General features: G+C 45.5%; 2 protein-coding genes across 3 annotated transcripts; one reads left to right on the forward strand and one right to left on the reverse strand.

Annotated features, from left to right (window-relative positions):
* Positions 1-10: 10 nt before the first annotated feature.
* LOC122390534 lies at positions 11-4,563 on the forward strand. The gene is made up of 4 exons (XM_043383584.1): positions 11-82; positions 1,424-1,498; positions 3,504-4,306; positions 4,443-4,563. The coding sequence occupies exons 1-4, from the start codon at positions 11-13 to the stop codon at positions 4,561-4,563; spliced, it is 1,071 nt and encodes a 356-aa protein (XP_043239519.1).
* Positions 4,564-4,862: 299 nt separating this feature from the next.
* On the reverse strand, positions 4,863-8,821 carry LOC122390527 (folate receptor alpha-like). 2 transcript variants are annotated; one of them, XR_006258171.1, is made up of 4 exons: positions 8,356-8,819; positions 7,103-7,266; positions 6,679-6,756; positions 4,863-5,954 (listed from the first exon to the last, which is right to left on the reverse strand). XR_006258171.1 is itself a non-coding variant. In XM_043383574.1 (3 exons), exons 2-3 carry the CDS (start codon positions 6,691-6,693, stop codon positions 5,730-5,732), a joined length of 240 nt encoding a protein of 79 aa, XP_043239509.1. In that variant the 5' UTR covers positions 6,694-6,756; positions 8,356-8,821; the 3' UTR covers positions 4,863-5,729. The 2 variants fall into 2 exon arrangements, 1 of the variants encoding a protein (XP_043239509.1); XM_043383574.1 differs by lacking the exon at positions 7,103-7,266 and having other exon boundaries at positions 8,356-8,821.
* Positions 8,822-16,077: the final 7,256 nt, after the last annotated feature.

Below are 16,077 nucleotides of genomic sequence, written 5' to 3' on the forward strand. Positions count from 1 at the left end.
TCGTCCCAAAATGAAAAGTAGGGACAGCGACCGCGGGCAAAGCGGCGTGATCTTCGGTTATCTTCGTTCTAGTACAGTGTTGGTGAGGTCCACTCTTCTTTGGTAATCTGGGATCTACACCATTGCATACTTTGGACTGCTTTGGACTATTTGAATAAATCGATTAAATCCAATGAAATGCGACTATGTTGTAATATTTTTCCAGTCTGATGAAAATAAACGTAACGTCGCAGCCGCGCAGGATATGTAGCAGATATAACTGCCATATAAAGGAATGAGAAGAGGAATATACCAAAATACCTCCGGGAGGTTAGCTTCAACATGCACTGGGTCGCTCTATTGCACTGAACTCTATAATGCTCTATTACTCTATAATGAACTCTATAATACTCTATAATACTCTATTACTCTATTGGCATGACAGGTCGCGTTATCTGTGTCTTGAGTCTTCAGTATGGCTTCAACGCCTACCTCGCCAACGCCAAAAGATGGAATAATCGTATTGGCTCATACTGTACAAACATACCTACAAGCATATCTACTGGCTGCTGTTATATTATTTTTACCACTAATATTTACGACTCAACTGCTACTCGGCCCGGGCCCGCTAGTAGAGTAGACGTTTGATATTTTTTCATTGGCTATTTCATGACTTTGGCTATGCTGGATCCTAATTTACCCTGGGGACAGTTAACCCGCGCCCCGCTGGGGTCCTGGATTTCCACGCCCTGTTCGGGGAGGGGTTGAACAGTTGAACACCCCTCTTCTAACTCGGCTCCTGGGCAACGTAGCGACGCGCCATAGGCGGCGTCAGTGGCGTATCTAGGATTTCTCTCAGGGGGGGGGGGGGGGGTCCGCAGTCAAAAGGGCCCTTGACCAGACATGTACACGGATCCCAGACAACCAATCACGGAAATCGAGATGGCCATTAGATTGACGGTCTTCAAGCATGAAATTATGATGGAAAACATGGCTAATAGAAGCCTCTCAATGAACCAACTATTTTGCATTCCTTCAGAGTTAACAGTTCAGAGTAAATCCCTCAAGATCCATCTCGGATCCATGATTCGTGATCGTGGATCCGAGATGGATCTTGAGGGATTTTCTGAAAACTGTAAGCACTGAGGGAATGCAAAATAGTTGGTTCGTTGAGAGGCATCTATTAGCTATGTTTTCCACAATAATTTCACGCTTTAAAGGAAAAGTGCCACCTTCTTGAAATATGAAGATATCGTTGGTTTTTATTTTGACATTATTATTTTCCATTTTCTTTTCAAAACCGGTGCCAGAAGTGCATAATTCGCTAAAAAGTATTTCAAACTATTTAACATATTGGTACTATGTTTATACTCTCTACCGCAGCTACTGTATGATGTCATAGCAATGACGTCACACTCAAGCCAATCAGCCTTGAGGAGGATAGACTCGTCGGACTGTAGCGGTTGTAAACAACTTGTCGCCCCGTGTGTCTGCCCGTGGCGCTAGTTATCTGTCGAAGGTAAGGGTGAAAGATGGATATAATGGCCATGGAACGCTATTTTAGGATTATTGGTGAATAGCAAGAATATAGTTTTGGTGGTTTGAAATTGTTTGTCCTCAGTGATTCGCTTGATTCTCATTATGCGGCATAAGCGGCTGTTTGGTTACATTGCATTTTTTATGATTGTGTAATTATTATGATTATGTTCCTCCAAAGTAGGCATCACATATCAATCTCAAAGGCAGATCATCTTCTTTTCATGCCTATAATTTTCTTCAAGAATATTAATAAAAAATATTCCATTTACCCCTGCCTATCATATATCCCATGGAGCTGCCGGTGGAAGTAGGCATGCAATGTGACCTAGCATTGGCGATGTGGTTAATTAGCTTTAAAGTACTATGGAATGCTAAAGGTCATCATTTAGAATGGTTTTCAAAACATTCCACTAGGAAATATTCATTGAAACCTGAAAATTACTTACAAAATGTAAATGTATAGCCACGTCTCAAGAGCATTCAGCCGTCTTCTCAGTAAATATATAATGAAACATAATCTTACCTGACCTAGCCTTACCTACAACCTACAACGTACGGCATTGGTAAAGCTGGCATCACTGTCAGCGTATATTAGTTTGGTAGGTTGTGGGTAGGTAGGTTGCAGGTCAGTAGGTAAGGTTAGGTTACAGTTAGGTTAGATTGTTTTTAAGATTCCTTTTATCTACACATTTACCGGTTAGCGCTGACGGTGACACCAGCTTTACCGATACCCAACCTACCACCTACAACCTACAACCTAAAACCTACATTCAATGGTGGCGGGTGGTGATAATTGTTATACCTATATGATAATACTGGAGATAAATACCATACAGATTAGCTGGTATCCATGACACACTTTCTTAAGAAGAAGGTCTTCTATTAAATCATGTCTATTTTATAGGAATGAAATGATTTTTGTTGTAGTCACATTCCCTACTCTGACCATCATGTCTGATTATTTCCAGTTACCACTGACAATGCCCAAAACAAGAACAACAAAGGCCCAAAGGTGGCTGTTTGGTAGTGCGCAAAGCTCCTGGTAAGTGGCATCAAAGGATAGGATGTTGTTGTTGTTATGGGTTAGGGCGCGTAGCAACTTGGCTCTTGCGTCCAACATCAAAGGATAGGATGTGCTTTGTTATTTCCAGGCACGTAGCCAGGATTTTGCTCAGGGGGGGGGGGGGGGGGTCACAGGTTGTGGCCTAGTGTTGTACCCCCTCCAAAAAAGGAAAATTTCTCTGATTAGGCCCACTATTTTGGGGGTGTGTCACAGCTGTTTTTATTTTTAAAAAAAATCGCCATCACCGAGGGGGGAAGGGGCACGAGGGCATGGCTCCCGTGCCCCTCCCCCCTCCTTGGTTACGTCCTTGGTTATTTCTGAGAGTTTGGATATCACAAAGCTTTAGATATAAATTAGAATGTAATAAGAAGCTTACAGCATTGCACCTTTCCAGACACTGATAATTCATTTGCCTTTATTGTTTCAAAAGTCAATTTTCAACACAAAAAAGTTGAAATTATTAACTCAAATAATTGCAAATATATACTTTGGTAATTTGCCTTTCGCATCACTATCAACAAAATAATCAAGGGTGACTAAATATGAAATGTTCCTGCATGATCTTCATCGTGAACAATTGTCAAGGTATGATGTTTGCGTGTTGAAATGTTATTAAGAACTTATGTCATAAAAACACAACTTGTAAAATTGTGTCTTTCCATATTATTCTGCAAGTAAGCCTTGGAAGGAAGAGACACTATTCCGTCCTACAGAAGCCATTTAGAAATGTGTGACATGTTCAGCACTTTGAGTCAGTCGGTGCCCGGACCTCAGTCGGCTGTATGACCGTCTCCTCGTCCTCTTTTGTCGGCTCCGCCCCGTGCTGTTCTATAAGGGTGTCTGACCCGCTGCCGCTATCCCCACTGTGAGGTCTGACCCGCCGCGCGCTGTCACCACTGTCGGCCCTCTGTGTGCGCGGCAGGTGGTGGTGGACGTCTCTGCCCTGACGCGCGGCGTGCGTCTGCTCAGTGTGGAGGTGCCGCTGACAGCGGTGCCGGCCGGACCGGCTGCCTCTCCGGCGGCCGACATTGAGCGCGGCACGTGTCCGCCGCCGTTCGGGCCGCTGCAGCTGCTGCAGTCGGCGGCGCAGCTGTCCGTCTCCGTGTCGCTGGCCGTGCCGCTGGACCTGCTGCCGCGGCCGGCGCCGGCGCGCTGCGCCTACGGCCGCCTGCTGGCCGTCGTCTCGCAGCGCGGCCTGCAGCGCAGCGGCGTGCTGCAGCTCATCCAGCAGCTCAACGAGCCGCCCAGCCCGGCGGCGGCCGAGGGCGCCGCGCCGCGCCGGCCCGGCGACGTCAGCACACCTGGCATCAGCGGCTTCTGCCTGGCCGACCGTCAGCTGCACCTGCTGTTCGCCGAGGGGCGCGCCGACGCCGAGCTGGAACAGACGGCGGCCGGGCCGCGCGCTCTGCCGCGCCGCGACGCTCGACTCTGCCACCACTCGGGCCGATTGCTCTTGATCGTCAATACATACATACATACATACATACTGTTTAGGGAGGCCAGCCGGCCGCGTTCCGCGTGCTCGAGGACCGCCCGCTACGCGCCCAGCTGCTCGACACCCGCCTCTACACGTTACAGAAACAGGAGCCGGCGCGCGCCGTCCGCGCCATCAGAGAGTGCTTCCGCACGCAGTGGCTGTCGGAAAATGAACCTGCTTCCGAACGAGGCCGGCCTGCAACAACTGCTGGCCGGCTGTTGGCCGAAAAAAAACGCCTTCAACCGGATGTCAGTTGTCAAATCAACGCGTATTAATGCATTCACTAGGATGGGCTTACGTAAAGCTGTAGAATTGCAAATATATAATGGCACTGTTTTTGATCCGTTCGGTATGCATTGGTATCATATGATCTCTCATTCACAGACGATCAGCTGCGAAGACCCAGATCCGTAGTAGAGGGCTCATCGAGTCCGGGTCCAGCTCCCCGTACTTCCTCCACTTTGGAAACACCGCAGCGAAGATCACAGTTATACATAATATTTAGTTTTCATTCACTTCATAACCGAAGGTTGTTTGATAGGTGATATGCTGCTTGAGTTGCACCCCGGTATATCAATACGAAGCTTCCGTCCCTGCCACATACCAGTGAAGGAGGCGGCGGCGGCGGCGGCCGGGGCCGGGCTGCCCTGCTCACCGACACAGTCTGTGAAATGCCCCAACAACCTTTAAAATTCAACAGGCTTCATAAATGTTTTTTTGCACCATATTTTCTCGCGTATATGAAAGCTCTAAAATGTACAATATTCCTTTCAGCCACAAGCGATATAAAAGCTCTACAAAACGTCATGTCTCTGTGTGCAAGAAAGACACATATATTGTGTATAATCGAGCGTACATGATCTGCAGCGCTGCGGAGGGCTGCTCGGTTGCCGCTTTTTACCAGTCGGCTCTAGGTCGGACATATGGGTAAACAAAATGGAATAGTAATATTAAACAATGCTACCTGCTGATGCTACTGGGCCTCTCATTGGTGAAGAACTGGCAGCCAGCCAGCGTGTTTTTGTGAGAACTGTTTTAACAGCAGCAACCGAACGGCTCTCGGGCCAGCGACCAGTGAGCGTAGACAGCACAGCGCTCCGTTAGGCATCGGCGGGCAAGCACGCATTAGCTGTGGACGGACCGGCCGCCCGAACATATTTGTCGGTATCGAAAGTATCGTGAACCAAATGACTGCTAGCGAAAAAAGGACTGCCTCTCGTATCCATGAAAACATGTGTTCTACAAAAGTACATAATTGCTTAGTTGTCGCCAGTCACTCATTGCACCATGGCGTCAGTGTGGGGCCGCGCCCCGAATCATCTCAATCGCCAGGCAAAGCATCTCAATCGACAGGCACATGGTAGTCCAGCTACGAATCCGAGCCGCGGCATCCCGTCTATGTATCTACATTACACCACAATCGAACACTGTCGGGCCACCCGAGACAGCAGTCTCCAATGTAACATCAAAACCCGCCACTCGTCTAATATCAGAAAAATGAGCATTGAGTACCTACCGAATATCGACTACAGAAGATTACAATGGGGTGCAGATCTAGCAAGAGTGTCGCGGTTCGTCTCGGCACGGCTTACAGGCCGCCGAGCCCGCGCAGGTGACCGCCAGCTCCACCTGTTCCACCTCCGGCGCGGAAGCTCGATCACAAGACTGACCTCAGTCGGCGCTCTGTGCTCGGCACAGGGCGACCGGGTCAGGAGCGGGCCGCTGCCGCCAGGGCCGCGGCCACCAGCCACGCGGCAGCGCCCGCGCACCGGCCGCCACCACCCGCTCAGCCCAGATGCGCGCCACGGCGTCATTGGGGCTTCCCTGAGCAGGATCGAACCAGAGCTGCATGCACGGCTCCGTATCCGCCGTGAACTTCCACGAGTGATCCCACACCTGAAAAAGGCGCACGGTTTGCGTCACAGCTCGGCTCACTTTCACAGTCCACGCACCGGCAGCAATTAAGGGCTACTTAGATAGTGTGCTAATAGAGCGCAATCACTTAGCTTAATCCATATAGTCAACCATGAATTGTTAATTACGAGCGAGCGAGCGAAGCGAAGTCTTTTCAATATCACGGAAAAAGCTCAGTATGAGCGGCCCGACCCGGCCCGGCCTGTAACGCTTTTGAGAGGCTTATATCTCAGCAACCGCTGGACCGATTGGCCTGCGGTCTTTTTTTTGTTGGCTAGCCCTATTCCCTCTACCCCGTAATTGACTACTCTTGATACATTACAGGGACCGTCGTGGCACGTGCCACGTGAAAAGTCAAGGGTGTTATTTGTCAAAAGTTGCAAAAGAAGTGATTTTGAGAGGCTCATCTCAGCAGCCGCTTGGGCGGTCTTGCGGTAAATTTTGTAGGGTAGCTGCACCCCTTCAACCAAAGGTCGGATGCTCTTGATCTATGTGAGTGACCCCCACTGCACGTGCAAAATGCAAAAAGAAGAGGTGCCGAATTTGTTCCCATTTCAATAACTCTGTAATTACTGGGGCGATTTAGCTGAAACTTGGCATACAGGTAGGCAGTAGGCACCCACCAGGCAATGCATTCCCATATGTTGCGGTTAGGGTGCTACTGCTTAGTGTATTATGTGTAAAATAAAGGACGCTTGAATCTTACCTGAGTGATGTCCATTTCTTGATCACTTTCATCTGTGGGTGACCGAGCAGCGACAGCAACCCAAGGCGTATACGGAATCTGTAAAAAATCAGCACACCGTTACCACATGTTTTAATAAAACTTACCTATAGGGAGGTAGCATAAAATACAGATCAAAACAATAACATACAAACATACAGATATTCGGTTAGGTTGAAATGGCTAAAAAATATAAAAAATAAGGGCAAGGTACTAGGGCTGTAAAGCTGTAAGGGCTCGGTACTAGTAATAATTTTTGGCTAAAAATATCACAAATAAAGACTCTGCACTAAAGCTGTAATGTCTGGTACTAGGAATAACTTTAGAGTGAAGTGTTACAAAAACAATATTCAAAGTCTTTTGATAACTTTGCAGGCATTTTCATCACTTTTAAAAAATAACTTACATTCTGATCCGGCACAGCACTGTTCTTTAGACGCAAACGTTTTTGACTGTGCTTATCATGGTGCGCACTTCTTGTTAAGTTTAAGTGGTCATGTGGTCTTGGCTCATTGGTCATGCCACACACCCTCATCCACTTTTCTCTGTACTTCTTTTTTAAGCGGGAACCTAAAAGTAAAAAAGGGTCAACACATGCTTAGTCCATGCAACACATACTCTGTGTATTAAGCTGAATAGCTCCACTGAGCCCAGTTTCACCAAGTGCGGTAAACTTAATTTTGGGGTAGTTTTTGTAGTTAAGTAGTGGGGTAGTTTGGTAGTTTACCCCAAATTGAGTTTACCGCACTTGGTGAAACTGGGCTCTGGTGAGTTTCCTTTTCTTGTCAGCACATAAGTGAAAGAAAACTGTGTAGACAAGAGATGAACCAAACCCCCATGGAAAGGTAGGTGTTACCACAACCAGGAAATGGGATTTGAAGGGCTGGATAAATGTGTCTGAGTTCTGCCTTTCAGCCAGACTGGAAAACATCCATACACTACGCCGGATGCCCGTGAGCCCCTCATGCGCCAAAATTTGAAGCAAGCAATTTTGAGCTGAAATTCCAGTGCATGATTTCCACTGAAAGTTGGGTGCCTGTTTGCACCAAAATTAAGCCACTTTTACATAAAGCACATGTGCATATCTACCGACCAAGGCTATATCAACCAGACAGATCGTTCCGGGGCCTCGGAGTCAGACGCTCTTCCCTTTCTGAGCGTCTGAATTAGTTAATGTTCCCATGAAAACCCAATACCACAATTTGTGTGGCACACTGTAGAATCTTAAGGTGAAACAAGGCCCAGGCCGGAAGTTCCGACTCTCTTCAGACCTGCCAGCGCCCGCAGGGCAAGTCTGCTGCTAGATTGACCACAGCGTGTCAAAAAATTCGGTGACAGCCATTTGCATAAACATTATGCGCCATGCGGTCACCCTGCGCCTAAAAATTCAGCTGCCACCATGCGCTGAATTTGACGCATGCAAAATTATGCTGGATGTGCGATGAAATTTTCGGGGCAACGCCGCAATCACGCCACTTCGCATGACATATTCGGCATAACTTGCGTTTTTTTATCCAGTCTGGCATTTCAGTTGTGAAAGCCTGAACAGTTCAAAAGGGTTTGCTAATCCAGGGGAGAGTTCTGTGAAAACAAAAGTAATAGAAGAGCCATTGCAATAAATAAGAATTTAGGTACCTACCTAGGTACCTAGGTACTTACTTGTGCACAGTCACACGCATATCAGTCCCGACCCGACGTAGGTCGTTTGCTCCGCGGATCACGCACTTCTTCATCGTTATTATAGGTATTTGTTCGAACAAAAATGCCCTGATTTCGGATCAGAGCCACGGTATAAAATATGGTATACTGCCTTGCGTAAGATAAAAATGCATTTTAGCAATTGGCTACCAAACGAGATGTCATCTGTTCAGGGCATAGCATAGGTTTACTTTCATAGACCTCATGAAAGTAGCTCATGAAACTCATCACCAATCAGCGCGACGGATTTCAAGATTCGATTGCGGATGTTCATCCGCCGGCCGATTGCCAGAACAGACAACGAAAAATAACGCAACTGCTCGTGGTCTGCTCGCTAGTACAGGGATCCGTGCCTGATCAGTACTGCTGCAAGCTGATTGGTTAAAAACCAAAGCCTCGCCGCGGGTGGCTGTATTGTCGGATAAGAACGCATTCCTGGGATAAGAACGCATTCCTGGCATATTTTCTTTTAAAATTGCCGATAACTACGAATGGAGGCCGAAATCGGCCGTAAGGAGGTAGACGGAGAGGTTTTCGGACACGGGCTACAAGATGGCTATCTCAGTTTCAATCCCCATGTTAAAGGTGGCCCTTTTCCTTTAAGACCACTAATCTAGTGGTAATTTTGATTTTCGTGTTTGGTCGTCTGGGATCCGTGCCCATGTCTGCCCTTGACTGACTGGGTTGAAAGGGCCCTTAAGTGGCATAAGGGCCCTTGTAGCCTGAGTTGAAAGGGCGTTCAACCCGCGTCCCGGGGGGGGGGGGGGGGGGGGCGAAACGGCCCCCTGTCCTCTTCCGTAGCTATCTCCTAAATGACTGCAGATATCCCCACCAAACTTTCAGGACCTCTACGGGCATCCATTTTACACATTGTGACCAATTTTTTTCCAGAGGCTATGATAGGTTGGCCGCAAATGACGTCATGTTCTGCCATTTTCGACCCAAAAAAGGTTTCGCAGGAAGAGCTGTCAGCTCTACAGAGCTGTAGAAACATAAAAATGTTCCGAGATAAAAGGTGTACAATTAACAGGCCTAGGTCAAATCTGAGCACAGTTTAGCCCCGCCTTGGGTTGGGCCCAGGCTGGAGCGTTGACCCTAGGTCAAATCTGAGCATAAATTACAGAAAGAGTGTCAAAAGAGTTTTGTTTGTTTTGTTGGGCTATACCCTTTCGGTCTGACCAGACCATTTCAGGGCCGGAAGGATGATAGGAATTGAGGGAGACATTGGTCTGGGCGGGCACCTTGGTGAGTCACCGGGGCTGAGCCTGTCCAAAAGGACAGGCCGACCAGCCCCCCAAGTGCTCACTGCACCCGGTTACGAGTGTGCTTCCTTAGGAGCTGCAGTGCGCTCCAATGGGAGCCGCCCGCATGGTATAAAGTTGCCCGTCCAGGTCCAGCCTGGATCATGGGTTGCGGCATGGAGGAGAAGGATTTGAATGTCCTGAGGATGGAAACGGCGAAACGGGTGTTAACCATGTCCATAAAGTTAGCGTCGTATTCGTATTCGGATTCAAATTCGAGTAATGATTTCGCTCAAAATTGGCATACAGATAGCCCATGGCACGCTGAGTTCGAAAATGGTGACCTTTTTTTCCTAGGTCAAACCGTTTGACCTTGAGAGGTCAAAATACTGCGTACCCTGTAGAATCTTTGTTTATGGTCCGATTTGAAAAATTCGACCACCAGTGTGTTGGTCTCATCCAGAAGCAGTAGCACATTAAAAAAATCCGAGGTCAAGGTCATAGGTCAAGGTCAAGGTCACTTTAAAAATCGCCGTACCCTATAAAATCTTCATTTTTGGAGCTATCGGAAAATTTCGGCCACCACTGTGTTCGTCTCATCGAGAAGCAGTAGCACATTCAAAGAAATCCGAGGTCAAGGTCATAGGTCAAGGTCAAGGTCACTTTAAACGTTAATTTTAGTCCCCGTACCCTGTAGAATCTTTGTTTATGGTCCGATTTAAAAATTTCGGCCACCACTGTGTTCGTCTCATCGAAAAGCAGTAGCACAATTGAAAAAATCCGGGGTCAAGGTCATAGGTCAAGGTCAAGGTCACTTTAAACGTTAATTTTAGTCCCCGTACCCTGTAGAATCTTTGTTTATGGTCCGATTTGAAAATTTCGGCCACCACTGTGTTCGTCTCATCGAGAAGCAGTAGCACATTCGAAAAAATTAGAGGTCAAGGTCATAGGTCAAGGTCAAGGTCACTTTAAACGTTAATTTTAGTCCCCGTACCCTGTAGAATCTTTGTTTATGGTCCGATTTAAAAATTTCGGCCACCACTGTGTTCGTCTCATCGAGAAGCAGTAGCACATTCGAAAAAATCCGAGGTCAAGGTCATAGGTCAAGGTCAAGGTCACTTTAAACGTTAATTTTAGTCCCCGTACCCTGTAGAATCTTTGTTTATCGTCCGATCTGAAAATTTCGGCCACCACTGTGTTCGTCTCATCGAGAAGCAGTAGCACATTTGAAAAATCCGAGGTCAAGGTCATAGGTCAAGATCAAGGTCACTTTAAACGTTAATTTTAGTCCCCGTACCCTGTAGAATCTTTGTTTATGGTCCGATTTGAAAATTTCGGCCACCACTGTGTTCGTCTCATCGAGAAGCAGTAGCACATTTGAAAAAATCCGAGGTCAAGGTCATAGGTCAAGGTCAAGGTCACTTTAAACGTTAATTTTAGTCCCCGTACCCTGTAGAATCTTTGTTTATCGTCCGATCTGAAAATTTCGGCCACCACTGTGTTCGTCTCATCGAGAAGCAGTAGCACATCTGAAAAAATCCGAGGTGAAGGTCATAGGTCAAGGTCAAGGTCACTTTAAACGTTAATTTTAGTCCCCGTACCCTGTAGAATCTTTGTTTATGGTCCGATTTGAAAATTTCGGCCACCACTGTGTTCGTCTCATCGAGAAGCAGTAGCACATTTGAAAAATTCCGAGGTCAAGGTCATAGGTCAAGGTCAAGGTCACTTTAAACGTTAATTTTAGTCCCCGTACCCTGTAGAATCTTTGTTTATGGTCCGATTTAAAAATTTCGGCCACCACTGTGTTCGTCTCATCGAGAAGCAGTAGCACATTTAAAAAAATCCGAGGTCAAGGTCATAGGTCAAAGTCAAGGTCACTTTAAACGTTAATTTTAGTCCCCGTACCCTGTAGAATCTTTGTTTATGGTCCGATTTGAAAATTTCGGCCACCACTGTGTTCGTCTCATCGAGAAGCAGTAGCACATTTGAAAAAAATCCGAGGTCAAGGTCATAGGTCAAGGTCAAGGTCACTTTAAACGTTAATTTTAGTCCCCGTACCCTGTAGAATCTTTGTTTATGGTCCGATTTGAAAAATTCGACCACCAGTGTGTTCGTCTCATCGAGAAGCAGTAGCACATTTAAAAAAATCCGAGGTCAAGGTCATAGGTCAAGGTCAAGGTCACTTTAAACGTTAATTTTAGTCCCCGTACCCTGTAGAATCTTTGTTTATCGTCCGATTTGAAAATTTCGGCAACCACTGTGTTCGTCTCATCGAGAAGCAGTAGCACATTCGAAAACATCCGAGGTCAAGGTCATAGGTCAAGGTCAAGGTCACTTTAAACGTTAATTTTAGTCCCAGTACCCTGTAGAATCTTTGTTTATGGTCCGATTTAAAAATTTCGGCCACCACTGTGTTCGTCTCATCAAGAAGCAGTAGCACATTCGAAAAAATCCGAGGTCAAGGTCATAGGTCAAGGTCAAGGTCACTTCAAACGTTAATTTTAGTCCCCGTACCCTGTAGAATCTTTGTTTATCGTCCGATCTGAAACTTTCGGCCACCACTGTGTTCGTCTCATCGAGAAGCAGTAGCACATTTGAAAAAATCCGATGTCAAGGTCATAGGTCAAGGTCAAGGTCACTTTAAACGTTAATTTTAGTCCCCGTACCCTGTAGAATCTTTGTTTATGGTCCGATTTAAAAATTTCGGCCACCACTGTGTTTGTCTCATCAAGAAGCAGTAGCACATTTGAAAAAATCCGAGGTCAAGGTCGTAGGTCAAGGTCAAGGTCACTTTAAACGTTAATTTTAGTCCCCGTACCCTGTAGAATCTTTGTTTATGGTCCGATTTGAAAATTTCGGCCACCACTGTGTTCGTCTCATCGAGAAGCAGTAGCACATTTGAAAAAATCCGAGGTCAAGGTCATAGGTCAAGGTCAAGGTCACTTTAAACGTTAATTTTAGTCCCCGTACCCTGTAGAATCTTTGTTTATGGTCCGATTTAAAAACTTCGGCCACCACTTTGTTCTTCTCATCGAGAAGCAGTAGCACATTCGAAAAAATCCGAGGTCAAGGTCATAGGTCAAGGTCAAGGTCACTTTAAACATTAATTTTAGTCCCCGTACCCTGTAGAATCTTTGTTTATCGTCCAATTTTGGCCACCACTGTGTTCGTCTCATCGTGAAGCAGTAGCACATTTGAAAAAATATGAGGTCAAGGTCATAGGTCAAGGTCAAGGTCACTTTAAACGTTAATTTTAGTCCCCGTACCCTGTAGAATCTTTGTTTATGGTCCGATTTAAAAATTTCGGCCACCACTGTGTTCGTCTCATCGAGAAGCAGTAGCACATTTGAAAAAATCCGAGGTCTAGGTCATAGGTCAAGGTCAAGGTCACTTTAAACGTTAATTTTAGTCCCCGTACCCTGTAGAATCTTTGTTTATCATCCGATCTGAAAATTTCGGCCACCACTGTGTTCGTCTCATCGTGAAGCAGTAGCACATTTGAAAAAATATGAGGTCAAGGTCATAGGTCAAGGTCAAGGTCACTTTAAACGTTAATTTTAGTCCCCGTACCCTGTAGAATCTTTGTTTATGGTCCGATTTAAAAATTTCGACCACCACTGTGTTCGTCTTATCGAGAAGCAGTAGCACATTTGAAAAAAATCCGAGGTCAAGGTCATAGGTCAAGGTCAAGGTCACTTTACACAATAATTTTAGTCCCCGTACCCTGTAGAATCTTTGTTTATGGTCCGATTTGAGAATTTCGGCCACCACTGTGTTCGTCTCATCGAGAAGCAGTAGCACAATTGAAAAAATCCGAGGTCAAGGTCATAGGTCAAGGTCAAGGTCACTTTAAACGTTAATTTTAGTCCCCGTACCCTGTAGAATCTTTGTTTATGGTCTGATTTAAAATTTCGGCCACCACTGTGTTCGTCTCATCGAGAAGCAGTAGCACATTTGAAAAAATCCGAGGTCAAGGTCATAGGTCAAGGTCAAGGTCACTTTAAACGTTAATTTTAGTCCCCGTACCCTGTAGAATCTTTGTTTATCGTCCGATCTGAAAATTTCGGCCACCACTGTGTTCGTCTCATCGTGAAGCAGTAGCACATTTGAAAAAAATATGAGGTCAAGGTCATAGGTCAAGGTCAAGGTCACTTTAAACGTTAATTTTAGTCCCCGTACCCTGTAGAATCTTTGTTTATGGTCCGATTTAAAAATTTCGGCCACCACTGTGTTCGTCTTATCGAGAAGCAGTAGCACATTTGAAAAAATCCGAGGTCAAGGTCATAGGTCAAGGTGAAGGTCACTTTAAACGTTAATTTTAGTCCCCGTACCCTGTAGAATCTTTGTTTATGGTCCGATTTGAAAATTTCGGCCACCACTGTGTTCGTCTCATCGAGAAGCAGTAGCACATTTGAAAAAATCCGAGGTCAATGTCATAGGTCAAGGTCAAGGTCACTTTAAACGTTAATTTTAGTCCCCGTACCCTGTAGAATCTTTGTTTATGGTCCGATTTAAAAACTTCGGCCACCACTGTGTTCTTCTCATCGAGAAGCAGTAGCACATTCGAAAAAATCCGAGGTCAAGGTCATAGGTCAAGGTCAAGGTCACTTTAAACATTAATTTTAGTCCCCGTACCCTGTAGAATCTTTGTTTATCGTCCGATCTGAAAATTTCGGCCACCACTGTGTTCGTCTCATCGTGAAGCAGTAGCACATTTGAAAAAATATGAGGTCAAGGTCATAGGTCAAGGTCAAGGTCACTTTAAACGTTAAATTTAGTCCCCGTACCCTGTAGAATCTTTGTTTATGGTCCGATTTAAAAATTTCGGCCACCACTGTGTTCGTCTCATCGAGAAGCAGTAGCACATTTGAAAAAATCCGAGGTCTAGGTCATAGGTCAAGGTCAAGGTCACTTTAAACGTTAATTTTAGTCCCCGTACCCTGTAGAATCTTTGTTTATCGTCCGATCTGAAAATTTCGGCCACCACTGTGTTCGTCTCATTGTGAAGCAGTAGCACATTTGAAAAAATATGAGGTCAAGGTCATAGGTCAAGGTCAAGGTCACTTTAAACGTTAATTTTAGTCCCCGTACCCTGTAGAATCTTTGTTTATGGTCCGATTTAAAAATTTCGACCACCACTGTGTTCGTCTTATCGAGAAGCAGTAGCACATTTGAAAAAAATCCGAGGTCAAGGTCATAGGTCAAGGTCAAGGTCACTTTACACAATAATTTTAGTCCCCGTACCCTGTAGAATCTTTGTTTATGGTCCGATTTGAGAATTTCGGCCACCACTGTGTTCGTCTCATCGAGAAGCAGTAGCACAATTGAAAAAATCCGAGGTCAAGGTCATAGGTCAAGGTCAAGGTCACTTTAAACGTTAATTTTAGTCCCCGTACCCTGTAGAATCTTTGTTTATGGTCTGATTTAAAAATTTCGGCCACCACTGTGTTCGTCTCATCGAGAAGCAGTAGCACATTTGAAAAAATCCGAGGTCAAGGTCATAGGTCAAGGTCAAGGTCACTTTAAACGTTAATTTTAGTCCCCGTACCCTGTAGAATCTTTGTTTATCGTCCGATTTGAAAATTTCGGCAACCACTGTGTTCGTCTCATCGAGAAGCAGTAGCACATTTGAAAAAATCCGAGGTCAAGGTCATAGGTCAAGGTCAAGGTCACTTTAAACGTTAATTTTAGTCCCCGTACCCTGTAGAATCTTTGTTTATGGTCCGATTTAAAAATTTCGGCCACCACTGTGTTCGTCTCATCAAGAAGCAGTAGCACATTCGAAAAAATCCGAGGTCAAGGTCATAGGTCAAGGTCAAGGTCACTTCAAACGTTAGTTATAGTCCCCGTACCCTGTAGAATCTTTGTTTATCGTCCGATCTGAAAATTTCGGCCACCACTGTGTTCGTCTCATCGAGAAGCAGTAGCACATTTGAAAAAATCCGAGGTCAAGGTCATAGGTCAAGGTCAAGGTCACTTTAAACGTTAATTTTAGTCCCCGTACCCTGTAGAATCTTTGTTTATGGTCCGATTTAAAAATTTCGGCCACCACTGTGTTCGTCTCATCAAGAAGCAGTAGCACATTCGAAAAAATCCGAGGTCAAGGTCATAGGTCAAGGTCAAGGTCACTTTAAACGTTAATTTTAGTCCCCGTACCCTGTAGAATCTTTGTTTATGGTCCGATTTGAAAATTTCGGCCACCACTGTGTTCGTCTCATCGAAAAGCAGTAGCACATTTGAAAAAATCCGAGGTCAAGGTCATAGGTCAAGGTTAAGGTCACTTTAAACGTTAATTTTAGTCCCCGTACGCTGTAGAATCTTTGTTTATGGTCCGATTTAAAAATTTCGGCCACCACTGTGTTCTTCTCATCGGGAAGCAGTAGCACATTCGAAAAAATCCGAGGTCAAGGTCATAGGTCAAGGTCAAGGTCACTTTAAACGT

Source organism: Amphibalanus amphitrite, unplaced genomic scaffold (genome assembly GCF_019059575.1).
Source record: "Amphibalanus amphitrite isolate SeventyFive unplaced genomic scaffold, NRLGWU_Aamphi_draft 000399F_arrow, whole genome shotgun sequence".
NCBI classification, from domain to species: Eukaryota; Metazoa; Arthropoda; class Thecostraca; order Balanomorpha; family Balanidae; genus Amphibalanus; species Amphibalanus amphitrite.